Source organism: Sinocyclocheilus rhinocerous, unplaced genomic scaffold (assembly GCF_001515625.1).
Source record: "Sinocyclocheilus rhinocerous isolate Xijiao unplaced genomic scaffold, SAMN03320098_v1.1 scaffold368, whole genome shotgun sequence".
NCBI lineage: Eukaryota > Metazoa > Chordata > Actinopteri > Cypriniformes > Cyprinidae > Sinocyclocheilus > Sinocyclocheilus rhinocerous.
In genome coordinates, this window is record NW_015664681.1 from 1498294 (window position 1) to 1510383 (window position 12090).

The 12090-nt window shown below is 34.1% G+C and overlaps 2 protein-coding genes across 2 annotated transcripts in view; one reads left to right on the plus strand and one right to left on the minus strand.

Annotated features, from left to right (window-relative positions):
* The window catches only part of LOC107730269 (ras GTPase-activating-like protein IQGAP1), a 68597-nt gene extending 63782 nt beyond the window's left edge, over positions 1-4815 (minus strand). The window contains exon 1 of the mRNA XM_016541050.1: positions 4610-4815. Coding sequence (XP_016396536.1) covers positions 4610-4655 — 46 coding nt within the window. The 5' untranslated portion in view covers positions 4656-4815. The remainder of the gene's footprint in view (positions 1-4609) is intronic.
* A 1125-nt stretch (positions 4816-5940) lies between these two features.
* LOC107730250 (cocaine- and amphetamine-regulated transcript protein-like) lies at positions 5941-6856 on the plus strand. Its single transcript, XM_016541020.1, has 3 exons — positions 5941-6174; positions 6408-6482; positions 6579-6856. The coding sequence occupies exons 1-3, from the start codon at positions 6046-6048 to the stop codon at positions 6684-6686; spliced, it is 312 nt and encodes a 103-aa protein (XP_016396506.1). The 5' UTR covers positions 5941-6045; the 3' UTR covers positions 6687-6856.
* The last annotated feature ends 5234 nt before the right edge of the window (positions 6857-12090 follow it).

The window sequence follows — 12090 nt, forward strand, 5'->3', positions numbered from 1 at the left end:
AATACAACAGATAATATACAAGACCGCAATAATATACACAATGACCTGAAGGATCTGTGTGTTCATTCAAAGAAAGGTTTTCTTATGAATTAATTAGTAGAAAAGTCCATTTCTACTGTGCATTTGCCTCTTGCTATGGGACATTTTCCCTGGTCACATTCCATGAGATCGTAAATGTATCTGGTGTCAGGGTTGCCATGGTAACCAGGGTCCTGGGCCTTGTTCACAGACAACTTGGCACCCAGTATGTTTATTGGGTGAGGGGTCTGTGAACGTTTGTTAATCTAATGAATAATTGATTTGTTAAATCAAATGAAAAATGGTGTGTCTGATTGGTCCAGACGCTACAACGCACCTCAGAGAGCTTGAGGTACGGAGATGTGAAACTTACATATACACTACCATTCAAAAGTTTGAGGTCAGCAAGATTTTTTTTTCATTCAGCAAAGACAAAAAGTGACAGCAAAGACATTTATAATGTTACAAAAGATTTCTATTTCAAATAAATATGGGTTTTTGAACTTTCCTTTCATCAAGAATCCTGAAAAAAAAATCAAAAAATATTAAGCATCACACCTGTTTTCAACACTGATAATAAGAAATGTTTCTTGAGCAGCAAATCAGCATGATTTCTGAAGGATCATGTGGCAATGAAGACTGGAGTAATGGCTATAATTATAACAACATTTCACAATATTACTGTTTTTGCTGTATTTTTAATCAAATAAAGGCAGTCTTCTTGGTTGGTTCTATTGTTCAAAAACTTACCGAACACAAGCTTTTGAACAGTAGTATTTAGATATATTTGTCACATACAGTACATACTCACTAGATAAAGTGGCATTCAAATGGTTAACCTCTTAACTGTCAACCCCCCCTTTGAACATAGACGTGAAAGTGCACTATTCAAACTTAAATTGTTATAATTCATAAACGCTTTTGAATACAGATCTAAGGTTGGTCTCTTTTTAAAGAAGACAATCTGCTGATTATTGCAGAAGTGAAATCATTTCAAAAAATGAAAGTATAACAAAAGTTATAGAAGTTTAAATTTACTGTAAAGAAAATGTACTGTACTTTTTTAATTTTATATAAAATAAATATTTTATAAAATATGTTTTAATCCAAAATTGCTATAAAATTAAAGCCACATGTCTAAATAAGTTGTGTTCCAAATTTGAAGTTGATATTAAAAAAATTTAGGTTCCTACGCAATTTTGTTTAGGCGTTATACCACAAACAGCCACCGGGTGCCCTCCAAACTCCATTTAATTTTTTTGATGCATTTTTCTGTCACAAATGTATCAATTTCTCTCTCAATATTACTCCTATCGCAAAATAACCACCAATCTTGAATCTTGAGACTCAGACATTTACAACGATATGTATTTTGTCAAGATTATGAAAAGTTTTGATTCTAAAAGACCGTAATACATTTGGAATATGACACCTCCCACTAAGGGGGAGGAGCCCGCTAAAAGATTGTAAAGTACGATTTCCATGGTAACGCAGTGTCCGATTTCAAAATGGTTTTCACAGGATGAATTTGGAAGTTTTAAGCTTTCAAATGATATATAATTTATGATGATTACTAAAACATGTGATGGGGAAAAAGGAAATGAAGAAGAATTTTTGTGACAAAGGTCAGAACTCCTGTTATGATGTATATGTTTTGAGGTGCACTCGTCATAAATTAATCTATTACTGTTCCTACATAATTTTTAACAACAAACAGTGGTAAAATATCTATTTAGGAGTCTTAGACATTTCCAACGATATATAGTTTGTCATGATTAGATTAGGATTTAATTGTAATATATTGAAGTAAACTTAGTCGTCCCGTATACGGGACGGTGACAGTTAAGGGGCTAAAATAAAATGTAGTTCAACTGCTAGCTACACTCTAAACAAACCGTTTTAGCAGTTTATGCAAACTTTGTAATGCCAGACCTCTTGCAACCTTAAGATCTGTGATTATTCCACATACTGAAATCATTTAACAGGGGTTAATGTCATGTGGAAAAAGAAGATCAATCTAATTATTACTGTAAATAGCTGCACGTATTTCAGAAAGAAGAAAAAAAGAAGGAAACTTTGGAAAAACGTATTTGTCTGTGAAAGACCCTCAGTCAGAGTAGATGCCATATTGCCATATTTTTATTTGAATGAAAATTATGCTGTGAGAGACAAGCTTACAGTCTTTTCAATAGCATAGGCTGTATAAAGGTCCATCACATAGAATTTTCATGTTGTTAAACAACAGTACTTCTGCCCCTCACAGCCTCATTTTCATGCCTATAAAAAACAAAATATGGCGACACCCTGTCTAAGTTAAAAAAATATATATATATTTCTGTCTCTAGAGTTTTGCAGGAATATTAAAATATGATCTGAACTGTTATGGTCCACTTTATTTGTAGCTTTTGCAAATGTGACCCTAATAATATCCAAGATATTAGATATTAACTAAGTCAACCTTCTGTTGGAAAACAAACATTAAGGAAATAAATAAGGCTGCAAAGCTCTAACTCTTACATTGGATTTGATCCGAGTCTGTGAGTGGATCCTAAATTGTGAAAATTAATGTTTAAATGAGGGTAAGATCATAACAGTATTGTAGTCTTGAATTATGAAACCTCAAACAATCATTTGCCCTGCCACAAGCTGCAAAGAATCCCAATTCAAATGAAATGTTTGCATGTTCAGACGTGAACTGAACTATGAGGACAATCCTTAGATACTACGTCATTTCCCGTGATACCCTTCATCAGTGAATTTTTTTAGCTATTGCTCTAAAGGTTTTCCAAAAACAAAATCATTGATGCCATTTTTCCATTGCACACAGAGAAAAACAAAGTCTAGAAGATAATAAAATTATATGATTCAACCACTAAATGATTGTTGTTCAGACTCAAGCCTACATTACCCTACCTATAAGTAATATCTAGTTTAAAACCATAAGTGAAATATGGCATTGATTTGTGAAACAATCCGTTTCTGTACAAATCACTCTCATTCATTTCCATGCACTGAAGTCTCTCAGACTGAATTAGAGTGTGACAGTTTGTGAACAGATAAAATCAACTACCACAACACCTACATTAACAAAAACAATGTTTGCTCAGTTTGTCATGTAAGTCAATCCTGCAAAAAAGCAAAGACAGAGGACGGAATAAATCTGAATGTGTAAAAGTTACTGATAACCATGCAGAATTGAAGTCACCTAAAGAGATTACTTGAAGGTGAAAGTCACCACTGGAGACATGACTAGAGAAAACAGAAAAAGGTTTATTAAGGCATTTCTTTTTGCCAAAACGGTAGCAAAACTTTAACATCCATAATGCACTAAGCTTAATCGAAGCCAGATAACGCATTTTACAGCATCAAGAGAACTTTTACTGATAAATAAATGGGGATATCCTGGTGCAGGTAACACAGAGAAAAATATATTTTTCATATACATATACTACCTACATTTAGACTACTACTACCATTGCAACAATTCAAAGCTGGTTGAAAGTCTGTGACTTACTCATTAAACTTTGTATTTACTTAGACTATCATTCTGACTGTATAGTTTGATAAAACTTGTGCAGTTTAAAACTTTGTTTCAGTCAACCAAGTGTTTTTTAACGAATCAGATGAGTGAGTGATTCGGTGACTCGTTCATAACACGTCAAATGATTCGTATCCACCCACTGCTGTAACGATGCAACGTGCTGAAAGCGCTCCGAATGAATCAGCAAGAGAATCATTTAGTGCATTGATTCAAAAGATTCAGCTTACTGGTATGAATCACAATTCTCTGCACTAAAGTGATAGACTTTACATTTCAAGCTTAGACAATCAGTGGTCTGGCAGCTGTCGGCTAGTGAAATAGATCACTGAAACGGTATTAGTACCAGAAACAATTAACCGCCTTCACAGTAGCAAAGTAACTAACTCTTCATAAAAAGTCGGTTTCACTCAAGCCAGGGGGGAAAATAAATAGTAGCGCGTGATACAAAGACGCTTTTTACCAGAGCTAGAGTCACTAAGCGTGACGTTTGACCTTCATTGAGGCGTTTATGGTGATTGGTTTTCTTATTTCTTATAATAAAAACAACACTTCTAGGTGAGAGAGAGAGAGACAGAGCTTCATTGTGGGCTAGATTTGACTGTTTGAAAACTGTTTTTCAAACAGTCTCGTCTAGATTACAGATCTATGTACAGACAGTAAAGTTATATTGGCAGTGCACAGTCGTTTGATGCTCAACTTATGTAATCTTGATAAGTAATGCGGTTCAGCAGAGAGAAAGAATGAGGATGTCGATGCTTCGTGTAAAATTAAAGTAAAAACAACAACTCGCTTGGCTGTTCAGAAAAGTTGTCCAGGTGATCCCGCTCTGTAGTGCCCTACACATACAGTATTATAATGCGGAAGTTGTAAACCATGCCGATGCAAACTTGAGCATTGAAGAATGGGCAATTGTATAAAACATCAAAATAAATTGATTGACACTCTCTTTGAATTAAAGCATTTGCATTCAATGAAAATGAGTAGCTTTCTTGTAACACAATGAGCATCACGTTTCAGAAGAACGCCTGAAGAAAACGCATTAATACTTACACCCATATCTAGGACGGAAACCGTCTGTCTCGTCAGAAGTTGACATGTTTTCTCAAAAGTTTTACAAGTCTTATTTCCTTGTGAGTTCTCGATGCAGATCTTTGTCCTTTAGGATTTATATTTAGACCTCGAGAAGGCACCTCTGGCCCCCTTCTTACTTCGCTGCACAGTTTCAGCTACTTTTTTTCTTCTTGAAAACCCACTGATGTCATGGGCGTGTTCCTTCCTAAATCCTGAAGTATGCGTTTCAGGAAACACCCATTTCAAGAATATCAGTTCAAAACTTTTAACTGTGCCTGCAGCGCCCTCTACTGCCCACATAGGTCATAGTCTGCCACAGCACTTCGTGATTCTCCAGCAGGGGGCCTCACAATAATTATTAATTTATATAATATTTGTATTTAAAATGATTTATATTAAAAATTATTAAACTTAATAAAAATAAAAACAAATAAACATGTACAGAATATAAATCACATTATATTTAAATGTCATTTAATTGTAATTTTATTTGTAACTTTTTTAATCACAAAATTAATCATAATTAAGTAGTGTTATATTTTATTGACGCTACTTTTGTTAATAAACAAATATAAAACAAGAGGAAATGTATCTATATACCGTTTAGACTCTTTAGCCTATAAAAGTAGCCAGTGGTGGCCAAAATTATTAGAACACTATTTTCACCAGCTAAAAATGATTTTAAGTCAGTTATTTCTATCTTTTGCTGTAGTGTGTCAGTAGGAAATATCAGTTTACATTTCCAAACATTCATTTTACCATTGATTATAATAATCCAGTGAGATTTTTGTCTGACAACAGCCAGTGCTCCACACAGAGATCTGATCTGATCATCATCAGTCTGTCTGGAGTGACATGAAGAAACAGAACAAACTGAGACAGACTCAATCCAGAAGAACTGTGGCAACATCTCCAAGACGCTTCAAGACCATCCGGCACCAGTGTGAGCTTCATTTAACTTTAATGAATAGGCTAAATCACGATAGGCCTTTATTAAGGGGTAAGTCGTGTCAATATGGGCTAAATGTCAAAATGGGAATATTGCCCCACCCCCTTTCCTTGTATAATACATGAAATGTTATTTTGCTATTCTATTCTATTCTATTCTATTCATGTTAGTACATCTACAGCTGCAGTATGCCTGCAAAGGTACAGTATATGAGAGTATGCAGGAGAATTACCTATTGAACATGCAATAACCTGCTTGTTTGTGCTCCAGTCTCAGCGTCAGGAAAATAAATAGGCTATCCTTTACCCAATAGCTGACCCGATATAATCCGTTAACCGAAGTCAGGGCGGGGCATATCAGTTTATAAAACAGCCAGCGAACTGTTAATCCGTGTTTACTAAATTACCCGTCCCTCCACACCTCAGTGTGCTGTGACTGTGACCCGGCAGCTGACTGACTCGGGACCATGAAGAGCTCAGAGATCCTGACCGGACTGATCATAGTCGGACTCTTCACCGTCATGTGTTCTGGACAAACTTCCCAAGAACTCACAGATGACACACAGCTGTCCCAGCAGGAAACGGAGAACGAATTGGTGAGTAGGCTACCAAATAAAACGTCTTTTTATATTTGTTTATTTTTCGCGTGATATAGTGAGACATATTTGACCATTTATCTGTAAACCAAACACTGAATAATTGGTTGGTGAAGTGTTAAACTTGTTTGTGTTTACATGTAGGCTATATTTTAATATATTTTTTATTCATATCTTAAATAAAAAATATGTTTCATATTCAGTTGCTTATGGATACTTATGTTTTTGCATAGGTTGAGGCTATGACAGCACTTTTGGGAAGATATCAGCCTCATGTACCATCTTCAGAAAAACGTAGCATTCCACAGGTAAATTTTGCTCCACCTCTTTGATATCCTCATTTTCTTCATCTTCTGATCTTTCTTTCTCTCTCTCTCTCTCTCTTTCTCTCTCTCTCTCTTCAGTGTGCTGTGGGGTCCCGCTGCGCCATGAGACTGGGTCCACGCTTTGGGAAATTGTGTGAATGTGTCAGAGGATCTAACTGTAACTCATTTCTCTTAAAATGCATCTGAGTCATTAAAAAAAGCCGCAAATCCATAATCCTTTCCTGAAGCTGTAAAGTCATGCACCTGAAAGAGGCAGTGGGTGGAAATCTGTTTTCTGAATCACTTGTGCAAGGTGATAAGCATTCATCAAAATGCAGCGTGACAAACAATAGCAAAGCATGGGTTTAATGCGTTTATTCATTAATATTTTTAACGGTTGTCTTGTGTTATCAATAAACATGGATATTCTTCATCTTATTGTCCTCATGAATTATCCATAATACACCCCTAACAAACAAAAACGAATATTAGTATCAGTATTTACCAGTTCTGAAATAGCTTGGAAAATAGCATTTGAAAAGTTAGATTCAGCAAATATTCAAACTGAACACAAGCAGCTGGTTTATAAATTGAGGATGAAAATGGAATGGATTGTAATTTTCTTCCATAGTGACTCAATAATGATTTATGTTTATGTCTTCACCCACATATAAATTAGAGAGATGTATAAATTTAAATTAAAAATTTGTATAAGAGTTTATTTTTTTTTTTAGTGGTTACGTGAGTTCCAGTGAAATCTTTTATTCATCTATCTTTTATTTATATATATATATATATATAGCTCTACACACACACACCTTAGACAAGGATGTTCAGCCAGCAGAGGTGTTTCTCTTCAGACAGTGATAGGGGGTGGGGCTATACAAATTGGCTAAATGCATTATGGGCAATGTAATTCGTATTCTCACTGTGAGCTAGATTGGAACATGCAAGCGAAATATATGCAATAATTTAGTCTACAGAAAATGAGAAGTATAAATTGCAAAATGTGAATCACTGGCTACAGATGCACATCAGAAGTCAATGAACTAGAAAATTACTAATTTAAAGACCCTGTAGTTACTTTACCCTGTAAAGTATTCCTTTAGGAATAATAGTGATATTTATCCTGAATGCTTTCTGCCAAGACAATAAAATGATGTTAGTAGTTCACAGAATGTAATGTTCACAGAATTTCAGTTCATGAGGGCATCCAGACCTTAACGTTTGGGTTTAGTTTCTCTTGATTACAGTTAATCATGGTAAAACCCAGGGGTTCAGTATAGTTGGTGCAATCTAGGCTCTGTCCCAATTGATCTAGAGAAACAACAATGCCCTCTGAGGTACAATAAAAAGCATATTGTTAGGCAGGTACAACATATCAGACAAGATGGTATACCATCTGAGACTTTCCTTTTTCTTACATTCTCCTGCTGAAATATACAAAATAAGTTTTCTCTGCTGACACCTGTCACCATAAAGCCTACAACATATTAAATGTTGAACTTGGGGATATTCAAGCAAACTAACAGTAATACTTTAAAAATTCAACAAATAAACCAAATATGGTTATTATGACTCCCTGTGAAATAGAAAGTAAAAGGCCTACCTTTATTTGAACCAACACTTTGTGCTGATGAATGATTAAAGGTTGTAAGCTATTCTTTGGTGCTGGATGTTGTAATTTATTCATGACTTGCATTTAGCTGTATGACTTGTATGAGGCTCTGTAACAAGACTACAGCGTGAATGTTTCCCTAGAGAAAACACACAGTCAATATATTGGTAGTTGAGAGAGCAACTTTCTTGACCATTTCTTGAAATTGTCCCCTCGAGATACAGTGGTGCATTATTTAGGTGTCCTGTGTTATAAACATGGACTAAATAAAGATGTTTAACCTGTTAGTCATGATCCAAACTACTGAATTATTCATTGTTCCAGTGTTTCACTGAATGGTATTATGGTGTAATACTAAACTCGCTTCACAATTGTGTTGTTTTGTTCCTCAGTTTTCATGCCTGAAAATTTTTTTTTTTTTTTCAGGACTTGAAATTAATATATGCTTTTAATATATTTAAATGTATGTTTTATTCACTGAAAAATGATGGTTGTTGTGCAGAGAAATCTTTCTTGAAATGGCATTATATTAAGTACATTTACAGTTTGATTGCACAGTATAAGACATTTAACATAAACAGTGAGATTAGATTTACTCTGACATGCGAATTACGATGTTTAACCCATTATGACCAGGGTGATTACTTGTTTTCAGCATGTTTGTTGTTCATAAAATTTCTGGAAATCTGATTAAACACCCAGAGCAATACAGTTAATGCCTTTAGAGAGGCATGTTTGCGATATGTTATTAAAATATTAAAATATTTTGCAATTTTTTCATCACTTTTATTATGACAGATGCTTTAGTGTTGGAAAATATGTCTGTAATATTATTACCTGTGAGCTGGAAAGGGATTTTAACTAGACCTCAGCATCAATATTTCTATCACCGCACAATTTCTTACGTCACGTTTCACAGGCTGTTTAATACAGTATGAAAATGATCCATCACCAACAAGGGCTTGCAAAAGCACATTCTTTGATTCATAGAAGCCAACAATATTTATAATACATTGCATCAGCTGAGAATTGGGAGCATTTTGGTTCTTTGCACACGCTACTTCATCAAAGCAAAAGGATTTCAGCTGCATGCCTACAGTTCTTTTATTTTACATTCTTTATCGAGAAAACACAAATAAAATGCTTTTCTTTGTTTGTTTAATTAGTTGGACAATAAATAATGAGTGGTAACTCACTATTCTTTCAGCTGCTAACTGCAGTTTAAATCATCATTCTTTACAAGATAGATATCCGTATTGATGCACATTCAATATTTAGTTACGGGTAAATAGATAGTAATTTAAATAAATTAACATTATTCCAATTAATTTCAACATACTTTGCTCGTGTGATTGCTTTAAACATTGTCCAAATATTAGTGCACACAATACAAACTGTGACAGAGGGGAAAATCAAATGAGTTACCAGTATTGGTAATATAAATAATAATAATTAAAATAGAATAAAATAAACTTGAAAATTTTAAAACTTGAAAACTTATAATGAACATTAAGACTATTCTGTTACAGCTAATTGAACATATTCTGGTACAGCTAACTGTTGAAAATGAAGATCATAGCAGTAATTGGTTTCTGAGAGTGTTCTGCTCATTTGAGTCCTGCTGTGACAGATGCTTGATGACTGTTCACCCTCAGTAACACCTGCATTTGATCTTTTTCTGACGGTTTTCTGACATGTGAAATGAAGTGGGAAAGTTTTTCAAAGTAGTTCATTCTTGTATAATGAAATGTATGGCAGTAGGAGAACGTGTGCTCTCTGTATCAACCTCACTGACCCTTTCTTCCTTTTGAAGCCGTGCTTGTCAGTTTCTGTTTTTTTTTCAGTGGCCAGACTGTGATCACCTCTATTTAGTGAGGATCTGTCTCTGCTTTGTGCAGTATCTTTGATAGTGAACAGATATTTTACCCTTCTATTTGAAGTCATTACAATCCAGTTTACCACGATCTGTACTTTTATTGTCCTAAAATCTATTTTACAAGTTATATATTTTATATATTTTACAAGTTAAGTATATATATATATTATAACTTGTAAAATAGATTTTACTTCTGCCGAAGTAGTTTGTCCTCATAATGAATCTAATAACAAGTAAAGTTTTTAATGTGTATTCGTTATTTTCATTGAGCACTAGAGGGCATTATTTGTTTACTTATCGTCAACATCGAGTCTACCCTTAGTTCTTTTATTGCATATTTAGTTCATTTTACAAGGTCAGATTAATAATGTTTCAAACGCTCAACAATACCTAATTTAAAAGACAAAGATATTACAGAGCCTCCTTTATACATAAAGAACATAATGAGATTTTGTCTGACCCTTAATAATGGTTGATTTGAGCAAAGGAACTGACAGTTCCGAACTGCATTCAAATCATCCAAATTTTAATTTCCAATTTTTTTTAGCCTCCCCAAACGCTATTAAATGGGTGAAAAGCAAATACAGTCGAGATCTGATATCCGGCTCATAATTCCATAAAACGTATAATTATGAAATTGCAAACATGAGAAGCGAGACATGCCAGCAGAGGAAGATAACACAACACCGCTGTACTCGTCAGAACTGAAGCCATCTCTTGCAATGTCTTTATCAGTCCTCAGAGGAGGGAAGCAGTTAGTGAGAGACTGAGTGAGTCATTAAGTCTGCAATAATCAGCTGCTCACTTCTTTAATTATTTATGCTGTGTAATTACGCTTCTGTGGAGCTGGTGGAGGAGTCTGGCAAAATGAAGAAGTGCTTGTTTTTCAAATAAATGCTCATTGGATGATGGAAACTCAATTTAGTGATGGAGAGGATGTTGCTTGACGTGACACTTGTGTGGTGGGTTAATGAACAGCTTCCTTGAGTCACTTAGAGAGATACTTAAGTTGCAGTCCATCTAAAGGCTGCTCGGCTGACTCTCATTATTCTGTCCCCTTTGTATCTTGCAGATCATCTTCCCTCTGTGACAAGCCACCCAAACCAGTCCTGATTTCTCCCTGGTTGCTGTGAAGATGACAGAAACCTTGCTTTCAGAAGAGGCATCTGAGGCTCACTGGTTCTGTCTGAGAGAATATCGTATGGACTGAGCATTTACAGCATTGCACTACTGTTTTACTCAAAGTGTTTATTTATTAAGAAGTTTATGAATACGCCACAGACTATACAAGATAGACATTTTTATGTAACTTCTCCCTCATCCACAGGAGTTGCCTGGTCAGAGAACCTCTGTTGTTGTTTAGTAATTTAATGCAAGGGAAACTTGCATATTATATATATAAACAAACACACATTAATATTTACAATATAAAATTGAAATATTGTATAAATTTATATATGCATGTGTTACTTACAGTGAGGGAAATATTTATTTGATCCTCTGCTGATTTTGTAAGTTTTCCCACTTACAAAGAAATGAAGGGTCTGTAATTTTTATGTAATTTTTATGGTAGGTTTTTTTTAACGGATAGAGACAGAATATCAACCAAAAAATCCAGAAAAAACACATTATATAAAGGCTAGAAATTGATTTGCATTTCAGTGAGTGAAATAAGTATTTGATCTATGTTTAAAGGCACTATATAAATATTTGTAAATTTAGTTATTTATGTGTGTATGCGTGTGTGTGTGTGTGTGTGTTTGTGTGTGTGTGTATGTGCATATATATATATATATATATATATATATATTTCTATGAGATGCGTGTGTGTGTGTGTGTGTGTTTGTGTGTGTGTGTATGTGCATATATATATATATATATATATATATATATATAGTTCTATGAGCCAGTAATTTTTACAGTTTCATTTTTAAGCAAATTTGTTTTAAATAGTCTTTATATAAATGTAAACTATTATAACAAAAAATATTATTATAAAATTCTAAATTATAAAACAAACAAATAAAAATGATATAAAAATCTATTTATAAATGTGTGCACACACATATTTATAAATGCATTTAAATATATTTATAGAGCAACTAAACATATATAAA